At 35.0% G+C, this 16357-nt stretch overlaps 2 protein-coding genes across 2 annotated transcripts; one reads left to right on the top strand and one right to left on the bottom strand.

The window, feature by feature from the left end:
- The first annotated feature begins 404 nt into the window (after positions 1 to 404).
- Positions 405 to 4871, top strand: LOC146139212 (ribonuclease inhibitor-like). The gene is made up of 5 exons (XM_083392218.1): positions 405 to 559; positions 828 to 989; positions 1811 to 1972; positions 2525 to 2683; positions 3342 to 4871. Exons 1-5 carry the CDS (start codon positions 413 to 415, stop codon positions 3423 to 3425), a joined length of 714 nt encoding a protein of 237 aa, XP_083248344.1. The 5' UTR covers positions 405 to 412; the 3' UTR covers positions 3426 to 4871.
- A 2300-nt stretch (positions 4872 to 7171) lies between these two features.
- Positions 7172 to 12824, bottom strand: LOC146139211 (uncharacterized). The gene is made up of 5 exons (XM_083391862.1): positions 12783 to 12824; positions 10871 to 10992; positions 10140 to 10305; positions 8977 to 9079; positions 7172 to 8456 (listed from the first exon to the last, which is right to left on the bottom strand). Exons 1-5 carry the CDS (start codon positions 12822 to 12824, stop codon positions 8440 to 8442), a joined length of 450 nt encoding a protein of 149 aa, XP_083247988.1. The 3' UTR covers positions 7172 to 8439.
- Positions 12825 to 16357: the final 3533 nt, after the last annotated feature.

Here is a 16357-nt window from a genome sequence, read left to right as displayed (position 1 = left end):
TGGTATTCTTACTACGTCTTACTACAACCTGCAGCCATTATACTCCAAAGAATAGATAAAATAATCAAAAACTAATTGTCAAGTCATATTTTAAAGGAAAAAAAATAAAAAGGAAACAACAAATTTGGTGTAAACAATAATTTTGTATCAACAACTTAATAGACTTGCTAGATTAATGTATTCCTTGAGCTTAAAAGACAAGCCAGTATGCTATTGATACGGAGTCTCTTTTTAAAGAGGGCTCATTTACAAATATACAAATATCTACATTTAGCTCATGCTTGTTTATAGCCAGAAATAAACTTTTAAAGCTCAGGAAGTTTTCAGAAAAACTTCCTGTTATAAAAATACAACACCAACAACATGCAAATAATAAAAATATATCTAACTGGTTCAGATTAAGTGGCTTGGAATGACCAAACTCCATCTGGGAGCAGTTGAACTACAATATCTTGCAAACTGCATCCACCAGTTGGAAGCCTTGGTCATTTTCTCAAGTCACATCAAAGGGCATGATCTAAAACCACTCACAGATGCGATTAAAACGTCAAGCCGAAAGGTAATCGATTTTAAGGGAATATTCAATATTTAACTTGAATAAGAAACACTTGTAATTTTTAGGTTAAATGTTTCGTTGCTTACAATATAAGTTTTTGATGTGCTGAGCCTAACAACGTTTAAAAATCATACACTTTAAAATATAAACTGACAGATGTTGTAAGTTACACATATGCAATATGCACGTTTTCCTCGTAGAAGTGCTTTTATTAATAGATGGTTACGGCGTTTTTTGTTTTATTAAAGAAAAACATAAAACGTATGTACAGATTCAGTGGTTGGATTTTCGCAACAACGACCTTAGAAAAGAGGGGCTGGACTACATTGCTGACTGCGTGGAAAACGTTGGCACTCTAGTGCTAACTAAATGCAAATTCGGTGGAAGCGACATGGAAAAGTTTACGCAGAAAATCGCAACATCAAAAAACCCGGTAGGCCCCCGATTTTGTTGCATTGTGATTGGCTGTGATTTAGCATAAACGGTAAATAATAAGCTGTGAAAATTACGCTTTATATGAGATGTATTTATACCTAATAAACATTGCGACTTACTGGAATTTTCCACCTAGGGGCAATATCCTTCTTAAAGGTATTGGTTATTTTTAATTACATTTTTTAAAGCAGTTTAGCTAAATGAAACGATATTTGCTTATATGGTTGATTTTGCCTATACTGTAGGTTAAAAAAAACACTATGTTTGAGCTGATAGTGAACCTTGTAATGTATATTCTGTATGTAAAGCATGTTTGTGGTAAGAGAGAGTTTTTTTTGGTACATCTAGCAATCAATAAAGAAAAATGCCTATTCCAATTAACAAAAAACATTACGTAATAATAGAGAACCTTAGTGTGGAAGGGGTATAATTTATATTAATGCGCCAGTGTTATAAAGGTTTGGTTATTCAGTGGTTACATATTCGTCCTTAGCATTACGAAACCTTTGACGTTTTGGAAGTGTTTTACAGCCAAACTGCTGATGCCTGAACACGGCATAAGATAAGTGTTTCTTTTCGATAAATAAGAGCGTTTGGGGTCTTTTTAAAACCCCTTCGTGTTTAAAACAAAACGTTCAAACCTGTTAGATCCATACAGAACTACAAAGGGTATAAAAATATCTAAAACAACTTTGCTCAAATAAAGCAGAATACTATAGTTACGCAAAATTCATTATCAATTCCGTTTAAAAACTGCAACAACGAAAATACAAAAATATTTATTAAACCAGTTACTTATTAAGTGATATATTTTCTCAGATTGACTGGCTTCTCATAAGCAACAACAATCTTCAAGAAAGTGGGATTAAGCTGCTTTCCAACTGCCTTCGAAACATCAAGTCCATTTCTATGAGCGATTGCAAGTTAACCGACAATCTGGTGAAAATTTTGTGCGATGCTATTTCGCAACTCACCGAACCGGTAAGAGCTTGAGACCAGACTTGGACAACTAGATTTATTTTACCTTTTTCAAATTAAATTAGAATTTAAATTAGATAGTGTTGAGTTTTCTCAAATTAGTTTAGAATTAGAATTACCGAATTCCTAAAAAAACAAATTTTGACAATCACATTTAATTATTTACATTTAATTTAATTTAATCGCAATTATTCTTATAAGAACGCGAAAGGTAAATATGTGTGTGCTAATTTTATGCCGTTTAATGCTTTTTAGACTGTAAAATTTACATAAAAGTTGTTCTAACCAAAGAGTTTTAATTAAAATTCTGTGTTTCACTAAGAGACTAAAAATGGCGTTGGACAAAGTAGAATTTTTGGAAAAATCCGAATTATATTAGAACTAGAATTAGAGCACACGAGCAATTCACAAATTAGATTAGAATTAGTCGAATTTTGCTGTAATTCATTGAATTAGAAAACTAGAATTATCTAGTTGTCCAAGTCTGCTTGAGACCCAATAAACTTAAGTGAAAAAACATCAATCTAATTTACTTGTAATTTTTTACTGGTGTAGATGGGTTTATTGGAAATATCATTCAACCCACTCGGAGATGAATCAGCGAGAAACTTTGCCTTCTGCTTGCCAAACATTTCACGTTTGCGTGTTTATGGATGTAACTTCACCGCAACTGGTCGCCAATTTATCCTTTCGTCGCTAGAAGTGCACAACAACGTAAGTCATGTTGTATTCAGTCGCATTGCGGTAAATCCGAATTTGTTTAAGATGGGACATTTATCTTAGAAAAACAATGTTTAAACGTTTTGCGAACAACGGTCAAACCTTAATGAACTAAACACAGTGGTTCCTTAACTGCTGTAAACAACCCTGCAGATAATTTTACAACTATATAAGACCATTAAGGACATTATAACAGAAATCAGTATTAGACTCAAATTGTTTAAATTTATATAGATATTTCAATGCTTATTATTACAACACCACTGTGTTATTTTAGCATCAATTTTATTTTTTAGTAGCTGATAGATTTTAAACAAGAGCGCAATTAAAATCCATTTAGTTATTTTCAGCGGCGGCAATACTGAAAAGTTAAAAAAAAACATTATAATTAAAAATCAGTGCTGTTATTTTTTGTACATGAACAGTTTATAAGCTTGATAACCTCACTGTGCGATTACAATGTATAAATGTTCCATAAAGCTATATTCGTTATAATATTTGTGTCCCGGGCTAAAAACTCAAGCCATATATTTTGTACTGCGGGCCGAATTTGGGTCGCGAGTCGCGGGTTGCACACCCATGTTTTATCTTTAGCAGTTTGAATGTACTATATTTACACCTAACACATGTCATTGCTTGCTATTTTGTTCAGTGCTGCCTGGTCGAAGGATTGGACGAACAAAGCGAGCCCACCACGCCATCTACCGACGAAACTGCAGCGAAGGTCCACAGATAAAGTTTTGGAGAAAGTTCGGAAGAGTGCTTTTCTGTTATTATTGGTCCGATTATACGAACTTTCATTATGTGCTATAAGGCCGAAAAACAAAACAAAATGTAAGATGTTCCATAAAGCTATATGCCTCTTTATCAAAAGTTGTTTTCTCAACGGCAAATTGCCAAACACATTCCTGACTGTCATTACAATATTTTCAAAAGTTATATTTCTTAGCACAAAACCATTGTTTAGAAAAACACCGATATTGTAATTGCAACTTAAGGTTAAAAAGTAATAGTTGCGAATACTCAAAATGATCCTTATCTTAGTATGAACAAATTCTATACTTGCAAAGCTGTTTGAAACAGGCCTCTCAACAAATTAAAATAAACAAAAATACTTTGAAGTTTAAACAAAAGATAACACGTGTAGACTTTGAGAAAAATAACAACTTTATAATTGTTAACATGCATATTTTACAATAAATCTAGCAATTGGGGACCCTTTTGTTGAGGCCAGTGGGCTGCACCGACTGCACTGGCTGAACTGACGCCCTAATATTAGGTTCTATAACGATTTTTAACAATTTGTCACATTTTCGTACCACCACAATTGATACCTGATTCAGATCCGCAATGGTCAAAAGTAACATTTCACCTGTTGTTTGAATGGAAATCAAGCTTTATCTTTTCCGTTTGCAAATGAACTCTCACATATGGCTGTAGTGACTCTATACCTCCGTCTAGCGGTAGCCGTATCTGCAAAATTTTGTTTTTATTGTATTGAAATACCCTTTTTTGTTTAGCTCGCTTATATAACTTGTCCTTCATCTCACCGAGAGAACATATCTTTCTCTCTCGGCCTTCTCTGATCTCTTCCTTTACTACGTTTTGCGACTTTCTGTTTCGGAATGAACCAAACTATACGTACAATCAGTAGCCGGCAGCGCAACTCCTTTGCCCTACATGGCCAGTCTTGCAACAATCGCATAACTTCATAATAGTAAAGACCACAAACTTGTTTTGATGGTGGCACATACAAAATTAGTAACACCAAACGATTCAAGCGCTGTTATTAACCTTGGATGCTCTGACAAATACTGCTGTTAACATCAATTATTGCAGGGTTCACCAAACTAAGCCCCGCGGGCGAGCTGTATGTTAAAATGTTTAAACTGAACGGTAATTTAAAAAGTTCATAGGTTTTGTGACAAAAAATATTTAACTTATCTTCGACGATAATCAAGTAAATAAAGTTAAAGACAAATTTTATATCCGGTCCGCTACATCAGGCCCTACTGTTTTCTGGCTTTCTATAACAAAAAGCTTGGTAGCTCCTGAATTCGGGGGACAGTTTCTTTTGCATTTTGCAGCGTTATAAGTTACTTTTTGTTTTCTTTACTTCTCTCTAAAGATGTTTCATTGGAAACTTAGCTCTGTTGCATCTATAATTTGAATAAAACTATTAATCGAGCAATGTACGAGTATCATTTTTTTAGTGTAGCACTGTATACGTTTCCACTACTGCATGGGTTCTTAAACTGGGGTCCATGGATCCCTTGGGGGTCCGTGAATTAGTTTTAGGGGGTCCATGAAGGCTTAATTGAAATATTAATGTATTAAAAAAGTAATCATTTTTTCAAAGAAAGCAGTTTAATTAAAAACAAGACGGTTTTGCACTGACTGTATTTAGACCTCATTTCACTTTTATAATTTTTAGATCGAAATCAACAGATTTACGAAGTCTATTTGTATTGTGACGTCAATTTATGACGACACTTTTTGAATTTTTTTCATTTTGTTGTCCACGCGACGTCAAAAAAGTTTTAGGGGTCCGCGGTACAAAAAGTTTAAGAACCCCTGCACTACTGGGATGGTAACCACGGAAAATACGATGTTTTTCAACCGAAAACTTTACAACCACGAAATGTAAAAATAGTATTTTACATTAATTAAGTGATAAACACCCACACAACAAAAACTAATTAATGTATGTCTGAAAATTTTCGTTCAAATAAAACAAAACCTACCTGAATCCGAATGGTGAACAACAAACGATATTGGTTGCACATCAAGTGACAAAAATGACTCTATTTTCAGTTACTAATTATGCTCATAGAAGTGATTTAAATTTATCGCATAGCACAAAAACGTTTTTTCGGTTTCTGAGTTTTGTACTTTGCTTAATCTGTAGTGTCTTTTTTTTTTATAAAAATACGAAAAATAACATAAAGGAAAGCGTGGTTTAAGGTAACTTTAACACAAAATAGCAAACGTTTTTTGGACCGATAGGCGAATATGTTTATTTCGCGTACATCTGACTATTGATAAATGGACCAACTAACGAGTTTATCTCGTGCAGTTTGCAAAGAAATAGCGGGCATTGTGTCAACTTCGCGAGGAATGCTCACAAACCCGGGTGCTTAATCATTACACCTTTTAACGGCGCCGAGCAAATATTGGTCGTGCAATGCAGGCAACTGTACGCGACAGCACGACACTAGAGCTATTATAGGTCGGTCATTGATTGTCTGGTGCTCTGTTATTGCTATAGGCTTGATAACTTTGTTGGATTTGGCGTGAATGATTGGTGATTACACGCGCGCTATCTGAAATCGGCGTTTGTGTAAATTTAACCCGATTAAACGTGCACCAGGTGAAAATTCTGACACCGAAATGTTCAAACAAAAACAGCAGAAATTTGCAAAATTTCTCCTACAATCAGTAAAGTTGCTAATTGATGATCATTTTTTGCACTAAATCTAGAAACTTTGGCTTATAATCTTACTAAAGAATACACCTGATTGTGTATACTTGGTTTTAAGATTAAATTGATATCCAAATTGCCAGTTTTATATCCAAAAATGGTTCGAGGTGCGATATTAAAAGCTTTGAAGATAATTATGAATAAATGCAAGCCGAATATTTTTGTTTAACTCTTGTAAAGATTGCCTATGTATGGAACAAATATGTAAGCGTTCTTAATGTTTTAGTGTAAATTCAGTTTCTGGTGGAATTTTGGACACACACAAATTTCAAAATAGATCCTAATATTTCCAACTTCTAGTTTTACAAAAACAAAAAATCGTTATTACTGCGTTTACAGTTTTATTGTTTCAACGAAAATATGGCTTTCTCATTCCCCAAATATTCACTTTTGATCAGTTTACATTGCAAGCTAGTGAGCGATAAAGTTTAAATAACACAGAAGTACGTATACTATGATATATATACAAACAAGAATAATATTTACAATTGATCAAAAGCACATTTTGCTCACAATTTAATATTTACAGAAAGGGAAACTGAAGACAGAAAGCACAAAACTGAAAACGGAAAATCGGTACTTAAATAGGGGTTGAAAAGCGACAAGAATCGAAAGAAAAGTATATCCAAAATAAGGACAATACACTATTAAGCAGTGTATAGAGTAGGCTATTACTTAAAAACACATTTAAGCGTTCATAATCTTCTTTAAATTTAACTTTTTGTAAATGATTTTTCGCTTTTTTTCGCTTTTTGTTAGGATTTATTTATTTCAAGTATATACAGCAGTACGCGATCTCCCATTAACAGCACTACACTTATTACAGTCATCAGCAACAGAGCCCTGAGATGATTAAAAGGTTACGATTTATGTGTTTTTTAACTGTACAGTATTTACAAGTTATTGCACGTGTACCCGGCCGGAAGCAGTAGCCCACTATGGAGGAACTGGACTTGACGAAATGTCAGTATTTACAGAATGGATGCACAAATGAAAAGAGTCGCGTCTAACTCAACTGTACAGGGGGAATTGTTTGTAATCAACAGCTGTAAACAATCCCAGTTGTTTTAAAGGAATTATCATGGAAAGTTAATTATATGTTTTTATATTGTATTTCATGGAACCAATTATTCGTTACTTTAAGTGGGTAGAGCATTTTAAAGCTTATGAAAATCAAAGGTCTTTGAGGGATATTTGCTCTTTTTGACAAAACGTGACAGTATACGTAGAATCTGAGTATATATATAGATATATGGTATGAAAATAGGTTGATTTTTGACAAAAATGAATAAATAATAAAATTTCAACCGAACATCAATTGCCTAAGTGCCTGACGTGCTCAAAAATATATAGTTAGATATAACCACACCCAAAACACCACCGAGATAATAAACAATAAGCAAAAAGCCAAATTAAAACATTTAAAATAAGCAAGTTTAGTCGTCACAAAATAATTCAAATCAGATCTTAGTTTTAAACACAATGATAACAATACGGCATTGTTTCGGTAATCATTGTGACGTTTAACTGATATCAAAAAAGCCAATAGCATTCATAAGCTGAATTGTTTTTAAATAATTGCACTAAAAGTTTCTTTAAATTATTTCAAAACAGGGTATTTACTACGTAAACCAGAAAATGGTATATCTTGCATAGAACTGAGCAGGAATAATAATGTACAGGCGAAAAACAATCAGGTTAAGGACAAATTTTAGTGTGTTGTTGTTAATTTACTATGTACAACCGGTTAACACTGATGTGGTCAGTAGATTGTGAATTGATTGCGAATTAATTGCCTATAATGGCAGAGAATTTATACAACTACAAAGGTTAGAGGTTAAAGAACACATTGTTAAACCGTGCAGAATCATGTGGCATTTAAAATGAAAAACTAGATGAATTAAGATTTAAGCAGTTTGACATAAACGTTGCACCGAAAAAAAACGGCCTTTCAAAGAGATGCGGGATTTTAAAATTAGTAGGATATAATGCTATATTATGATTGTTAATATAACTAATCTACAAAACTATTTACACGCGGTACAAGCATTTTCGCGAGAATTATGCCAGACTTGAATACTGTCGTAATGATGTCTTCCTTAACGGTACAGAAAATAGTGGCGATGTTAGACGTATACACAAGATGAAATTATAGGGATTAGTAGATACTTAAAGTACACCTATCAGTAACATTGTGTCCCGGGTGATGACCAATAATAGGGAACGATTTTGAAACAAATTACAGTATCAGATTTGGTTGATATCATCCTCAACGTGGATATAAACCTAAAAATAAGAGACACTTGTTAAACTTCTGATTGCTCAAATAGCATTTTTATTGTTTTTTTTAAATAAATTGCAGCCTAATATGTTTGCTGAAGTGGAATACTATTTTGGTTTAAATTATTTGCAAAATAAATGAAAGCATCGTCTTAAATAACAAAAAGCAAGCAACTTTGTAATTCTATTTCGAATGCGAGAATACAAAAACTAAATAAAATTAAAATTAGGCTTTGGTCTACAGCAGTGTTCTACAAAATTGCATAGCTTCCCTAAAATAATAAAGAAACCAGCAACTTGTACCAAGAAAGAAAAATAAAAATAAAGTCAAAATACTATACTACACATGCTGTGAATTAGTATCATGACCTCTATCTATGCCCTAGATTCTAGGACCTGATATATAACTTGGTAAACTTTATTGTTTACTGGATCAAATCAAGGAAGCATACAAAACATTTCAATTTGATAACTCCCATTCACCATAAGGCCTATATACACACATAATACATCTGTCAATGTTCACCTGGGTAAGAGGGGTATCCTGGTTGAGGTGGATACCCTGGGTAACCTGGTTGTGGGGGCGGAGGGGCTGTCCCTGTTGGGTAACCTGGCGCCGGTTGGTAGTGCTACAACAACATAAGTGAAGGGACTGGTAAACTTTTTGAAAAAAAACCTTGAATAATTTGAAACACGAGTAAAAGTGGCTAATAACAAAAAAATACGACTAACAGGTCATGAATGCGAACTGTTTTTGTAACTTTAAAATAAACAGAACAGATTAAAAACAACCGCTTTGTCGATTTAAACACCCACCCTAGTTACGTTGGTTTCCCGCAATCAGAAACGAACAACAACTTCCAAAATGAAACAACTTTCGAAATGAAACACGAACGGTAAATGACCTATTTTACCACCAAGAGCATTTTCATGTTAATCCAACTTCAAAATAGAACTGAAAGTTATAATTCTAGTTTGAAGTGCAAATATTACGACCAGCAAGTAATTAGGGAATATTGCTTGAACGTAATAGAAGAAACTATCTTACATGGGTAGGAAATATTAACAAAGAACGAGTATTATTACAAGTTACTTGCAATTAATTCAAGGGACAGTTTGACTGTCAACAATTTGTGCCCCTGCTCACTGTTTAGAAAATAAGTCACTGAAAAAGTCACAAGAGAGGACCCTGAAGTCATGATTAGACGACGAATATGAGTTTTAATGATTTATATTTAACATGTTATGACTGGGACCCCAAAAGTCTACTCCGTGCCTCACAATGGGACTGAGGGCTACGGTTAACAAACCCTACACTAAAGTAATATGACCAGCATTACAACAAGCAAAGTTACAATCTGATAAGCGGAAAGAAAACAATATAACGAGCAAGTAATAGCAAATTTCCTTCAAAAGAACAAAAAGCAATTAGGGTCGGTCGGTAATATGACGCCAGATGCCTCGGTTCCCATCCTATACTAGGTTGGTAACCGCACTATTTAAAAGAAAAAAATATCGCCTAATAATCCTGTAAAATATCTCCATTGCTTGTTTGAGCAGGGTAATGACGTCATTGGTTTCGGATCGCGATACTTTTAAAAATATATCGAGTATCTGAATAAAATAATCCGTATCCCTACTAGCAACTATACGACGCGCAAACTTTTATCTTTTTCACGAAACACTCACATGCACAACATGAACGTCGTGATGCGGCCGTGGTCCCCCGTGATGGTGATGTGGTGGTGTGTGGTGATGCACAGGAGGCGCGTGATGATGGTGGTGATGATTCTGGTGATGAATGGCGTTGGCTGTCATGTGAGCGTTCACCTCACGACGATGAGCGTCCTCAGCTCTGAATTAAAAAGAAATTATTATAAATAATTAAGGACCTTCAACAAAACTAATGAAGCCATAATATTCGATAAAATCGACATTTTTTTAAGTAAAGGGTTTGACGCCTAGGATTTTTTGTCAAACTTTGCATTAAACAAAAATCTAATGGACCGTTTAAATGTTCCAGAGTTTAAAATATGTAGGATGGATGACCCTTTCAACAAAGGTGGCCTTAACCGTGGAGGAATTGCTTGAAACTCGCCTCTTCGGCAGACTTCTTATACTGTACATAACTTAATGGTGATTTGGACTAAACTGCTACCACCCCAGACATACAATTCCTTACCAATGGCTAAATAAAACATGTAAGTAAATATTAACTGTTGTATGGAAGACTTTTAAACCGCAGTTCAAGTTGGTGAAGTTAACATTCAAGCCTTTTTATCGAACTTACAAATCAACGTTTATGAGATACGCAATTAGGAAAATCGTAGAACGGTTTTAGAGTAAAAAAGGAGGACTATAGGGTTATAGAAAAGGGTGCTAGGGCAGGAGATTTCGGTTAAAAAAGGCACGAAGCTTACCTGTGATGGGCGGCGTGTGATTTCTGCTCGAGTCGGACCGCCTGCCCGATGTTTCCGTGAAGAGCTGCGTTGATCGCTCGGTTGTGCAACCTATCCTCTCTTCGCTCTGCCCTTATCTCTTGCTACAAGAGGCAACACACGGCACATGTAACCGCCAACACTACCACCACCATTACTACCCTTGCGCCATCTTAAGAACAAGTACACAAAAAATAAATGAGAAACAATGCGTTTAAAGATGTATGAAAGGGGAGGCAAAGAGCTCTGCTGATAGAACTGTAGCCTAAGCGTCTCTGAGTTCTTTCCTGGTGTCTTTATTGCGAAACTCTGCCTAACTTCTAGATATGTCTAAGTCAGTGCATCAGTGGCCGCAATATACATATAGTTAACCTGTCTGATGTTCGGCCTATAGAAGCATAATGTCATTAACGCATCTATAAGGGATAACTTAGGTTAACCAAAATTTTTCGCGAATACCTTTTTTATAGTTTTTCGACTTGAAACTGATTAGATGTACGACATCTTGAGGGTAAATATGGTAAAAAAACAGTTACATGATTTTAAAGCTATCAAATCGTTACTTGACTATATGGCCAACACTTCGATTAACGCTATATATCAACTTTCGTACATGAGACCGATCAAAACCTCTTTTAAAATACGTTTAAGCAACACGAACAGAAGAAAAGTGAAACCGAGTCACTGTGTAAATATGTTAACCATCGCCCTAAAATTAACGAGCCTCTATTACGACATATTTTATCGCGAAAGACACTTCAATGTGAAGCTTACGTTCTAACAATATTCTAACCTGCCCCTTGAAAATTAATTGTTGTGCCCTTAAAATGAACAGGCCAGACCCTAAACGACTGCTTAGTCATTTTACATTCCAACCCTATAGTTACGTTGGTTTCCCGCAAACAGAAACAAACAACAACTTTCAAAATGAAACAACTTTCGAAATGAAACACAAACGGTAAATGACCTATTTTACCACCAAGAGCATTTTCATGGTTATCCAATTTCAAAATAGCCTTTTCAGCCTACGTGTCTTTTTCGTACCCTAAAATGTATTTTTTACACTTCAAAAAGTATTTTTACTCTGAAAATGTATTCACTACACTTATGTGGCTTCGAAGGGCGTACTTTGTCGTTTTATGCAGCGCTATAATATCAAGACGAAACCCATTATCCGTAAATATTACATACAATACCACAAAAGGCGTTTAAAAGACCTATAAAATATTAATTCTCGCTAACTTCTACCCCCTAAAATCTTATTGTGATATTTTTAAAAAGAACTGCGCACAGCTTTAAAACCGCCCGCTTTATTAATCGGTTACCCGACTCTATTTGTATTGTGACATTCAGTAAAACAACTGCGTGCCAAAACGAAACTCACTTACGATAAATTAACTATCTTAGCACGGAAAGCGTTTTAATGCGAACCTCACATTCAAACAAACTTTTCCCTAACCTACACTGTACCACCTGAATTGTTACGCCCAGCAGTTTTTAAGGGTCGATTTTTCCTATCGTCACTTAACAAATTGCCTATATAATCTTAAAATTTGCGCACACCAAAGCAAAATCTTAAAAAACATGGTTACAAGCTGAAAAGAGAAGAGCGCTACAAAGGCAGCCGTTTTAACGTTTTCAATCCGACTCGAACTGGCATTCGGTGACAAAGCAGTTAAAACTATAAGTTACTGCACTACCGATCGAAAACTGGTACGCAGTGGCACATTACAAACTTAAATGCAAACATATTGTTTCCGGTGCTTGGTGCAAAGGTTTCAGCCAGCCAACGCTTTGCGTTTGTGTCGCGTCCCCCGCACACGCGCGCCAGTGCATTATTACGTCATAATGGCAGACTTTGCTTCCTATTGTGGCCGCACACTACTGCACTCACCTTGTGGGCCTTGTTAGCCTCTTGCCGCATATGCCGCTCCATGCTTTAATTCGCGGAAACTCTTGCGTTGATAGTAGTATGGGCTTTTCACGTAAACCGCTGGTAAATATTGTAAAAACACAAAACCTTAAAGAACACAGTAATCAGTGATTAAATTGTGAAATTTTTAAAAAATTTTCGGAAGTTATGGTGACAATAAACCATTTTTGCATGTCGCCATATGAAAAGCGTACATCCCTTAATTTAAAGCATTTCGCCTGAAACAAGTTATTTTTCTTATCCCTTTTAAAATATATTTTCAGTAAATAATATAGAAATGAAACGTTGTAGGGATCAGAGCCTATATTCGTTAGATCATTGCTCAGTTGTACAATTAGTAAACACATTTCGCAGGGTATAAAATGCGTTACGGACACTTACACACTTGCCAAACGCTAGTATTTTTTCAAAAAACACAAAATACTTGAGGCACACACTAAAAAGTGGTTAACTATTTAGATCTTAAAAAAGTTTGGTCAATTGGTCAGTTAAGTTTTGACAAAAAACGTTCTACTTTATACTGGTAAGTTAAACAACTTCTTAGCTCTGCTCTTTGTAGAACACATTACGAAATGATGAATTCTCACGGCACTCAGTAAAAGGCAATATTCTTAATGTTTTTTGTTTTTAAATAACCTTTAAGCCGAAAGATGTACATGCCTATCTTAACCCGTTTATATGCGTGTTTTTTTAGCGCCTTCTGTAAACCGTATTCATTCGATCGTACATACAATAAAACACTAATAGATGAATTACACTGGGTAGAAAAAATTCGACGAACCGTTAATTCAACTTTTAAAATTGCATTCAATGCATCTGCCATACCGACGTGTTACAACGCATGAATAAACCTTTGGACCACGAATGCGTAGCATTTAAACGCTTGCAATGGCTAATAAATAAGCTTACACTGTTAAAAATCGCTGAGTGTCCTTAATCAAACATACCGTACCAGCCTGTACAGAAGCAGTAATGCGTTGGCTGTGCAAGTATTGTAAAACTGATTATCCCAGCATTTTGTAGCAGTGCTACATCATAATCACATGCACATTGTGACGTATAAATGGCTTACACATGACCCGGCTTTATATCCTTTCTCGTTGTTATTGTGCTGTTATTGTTTAAACAGCGTGACTTTCTAGTTTGTGTGTATTCGGAGATTAATGAACAATAATTGCAAGATCATTGCGAAAAAGAAGCACACTTTTTAGGCGTAACCACGTTTTAACTTCCAAATATTTCAGGTTGTCATTTATTTCACTGTAAAAGTTTATACAAAATAATAACGGCACCTTTGCAATACTACACTATAATGAAAATCTAAGTTATCAACAGAAAAATATATAAATTACATATAACCAAACAGTAACTGCATTTAAAGTTAGTTAAGTAGAAGATATAAATAAATAGTACCGGTAACTGCTTTCAAAGTTAGTTAGGTTGAAGATATAAATAAATACTAACTGCTTTAAAGTTAGTTAAGTAGAAGATATAAATAACTAGTAGGCATTTTCAGTTAGTTAAGGGTAATTGCGCTGACCTTTTAAATCAAATGCCAACCTTAATCTACAGAGTCTTGCAAAAAGCTAGTCATTAAGGCCAACCACTTAAATTCTATATTAAAAACTTATAAATGCTTCTCGTTTTGACTTCCTTAATCAAATTCGCTAAATCGAAGTCCAATATTCTGTTAGTTAGTGAATTAAATAGCGATGATTATTATTATTGTCCAGATCGGCCAGACAGACATATCATGGCATTATGACGTCATTGAGTCATGCCGCGAAAGAGCGTGATTTATGCAGGAAATTAACCAACGGATGATCTCTTGTTGTTTGAAGCTTGGTCACATAGGCGTAGCCAGGGGTGGCCTGAGGGGCCATGGCCCCTCAAAAAATTTATAAATATTTTACTCTTAATAATTTGTTTAGAAGCATTTATGAGCAGTACCACGACACTCGATCACAGGCATGCCACACCTTCAATTGTCATGGACTGTTACGTCACAAACGACGTAGTTAATATAACGTTTACTATACAATAATGTAGTTTTACTGCTTTTAGTCAGTATTTGCTCTTTGACTGTTGTTTGAGTATTGCGTTAACACTAAGTCAGTTGCTGCGCGAAACGGCTTGCTAACATTGTTATTTGTGTTCGTTACGGTAGTTAATACAATGACAAAAGCTAAACAAAAAATTCCAACTTTTTGGCTGGCTACGCCACTGCTTGGAACTAGTCCGAAACAAATATCATGTTGCGGCGTCAACTTTATGTACTACTGTCATGGGAAACACTGCTATTGAAGGGTGATGATTGTTATTTGAAGAAGTTGGTTAACATTGCCATTTCAAAACCGTCAATCTGTTTTGCATTAATTGAGTACTACTGTCACGTAACGAAACGAAATTTTTAAAAACAATTTCCATGCCCCCCTTAAAATAAACTGGATCCGCCCCAGATTGACACAACATTAAAATTCTCTAATACTAAGCGCAGGTTTAACTGCGAAGTTTTGGCGATCGAATTCTCTTCACCCAACTTTTGTAAGATTTAAGTGAACGAACATAAGTAAGACAATAGCATAAATAAGGTAAAATTTAATAAATATGAACCGTTTGGTCGTATGAGTTCAGTTGCTACAGTAATTTTCCCAAATTCGACAAAAAATCGCCATCAGATAAAAATCAATCAAAGCAAGCAACTTATTGTAGTTGGTGAACCAAAAAACTCACAATGTGACCAACTTCAGGCTGCGGCCCATGGGTTGAGAAACGCTGCTCTACTAATCTAATGCGTTTTTGAAAATATTAGTCGAGCACGGAAAGAATATTCACTTGTTTTCCGAACGAGTACTTTGGCTGCATTATTTATCGCAAGTCAACACAGTCGCCCACTTCACTTCAACAGCATTCTAAGAGTTTTACGAAAGGTTATATTCGTGCCGCAAAAAGGCGGTATTTTTATAACAGTTACGTTAAATTACATATGTTACAATTTATTGCAGAAAAATACCACGTTTTCCATGTTTTTCTGCAGTTTTAACAGGTTTACATAATGTGACGTCAAAGTAATTAATAGTAGCTTCCGCCTATGTTGCAATACTGCGAAGCCGAAACTACGGTAGGTCTAAACCTGAATAAGCTTGATATGTTCTTGTGTAACCTGTATGCGTGATTTCACCCAGGCCATCGTTTTAGAAAGTAGCGTTTGTTACAGCTTTATCGAACAATTAAATAAACTAAAAATAAAAAGCAGGGGGCAACCCAAGGGGTACCAGACGTCCCCTAAAAAATCTCATTGTTTCTTTTTACGTAAAGGCAACTATTTATCTCAACCAAAAATCTTTCTAGTTTTCTCGTTCTGAGTAAGGTAAAATAACGATTTTGGTAACTTAGTATTTTTTCATAGGCTTAAGTCGTCACCCATTCCAAAATGCAATCTTTACCTAATTAATTCAGTTAAACATAATATTTTAACAAAAAACGCACTCTCTGTTGTTAAGGCCACGTTTTGACGTAACTTTGTGACGTCATAT

Source organism: Ascidiella aspersa, chromosome 6 (assembly GCF_963924565.1).
Source record: "Ascidiella aspersa chromosome 6, kaAscAspe10.2, whole genome shotgun sequence".
Taxonomy (NCBI): Eukaryota; Metazoa; Chordata; class Ascidiacea; order Phlebobranchia; family Ascidiidae; genus Ascidiella; species Ascidiella aspersa.
This window is presented reverse-complemented; position numbering and strand designations above follow the sequence as displayed.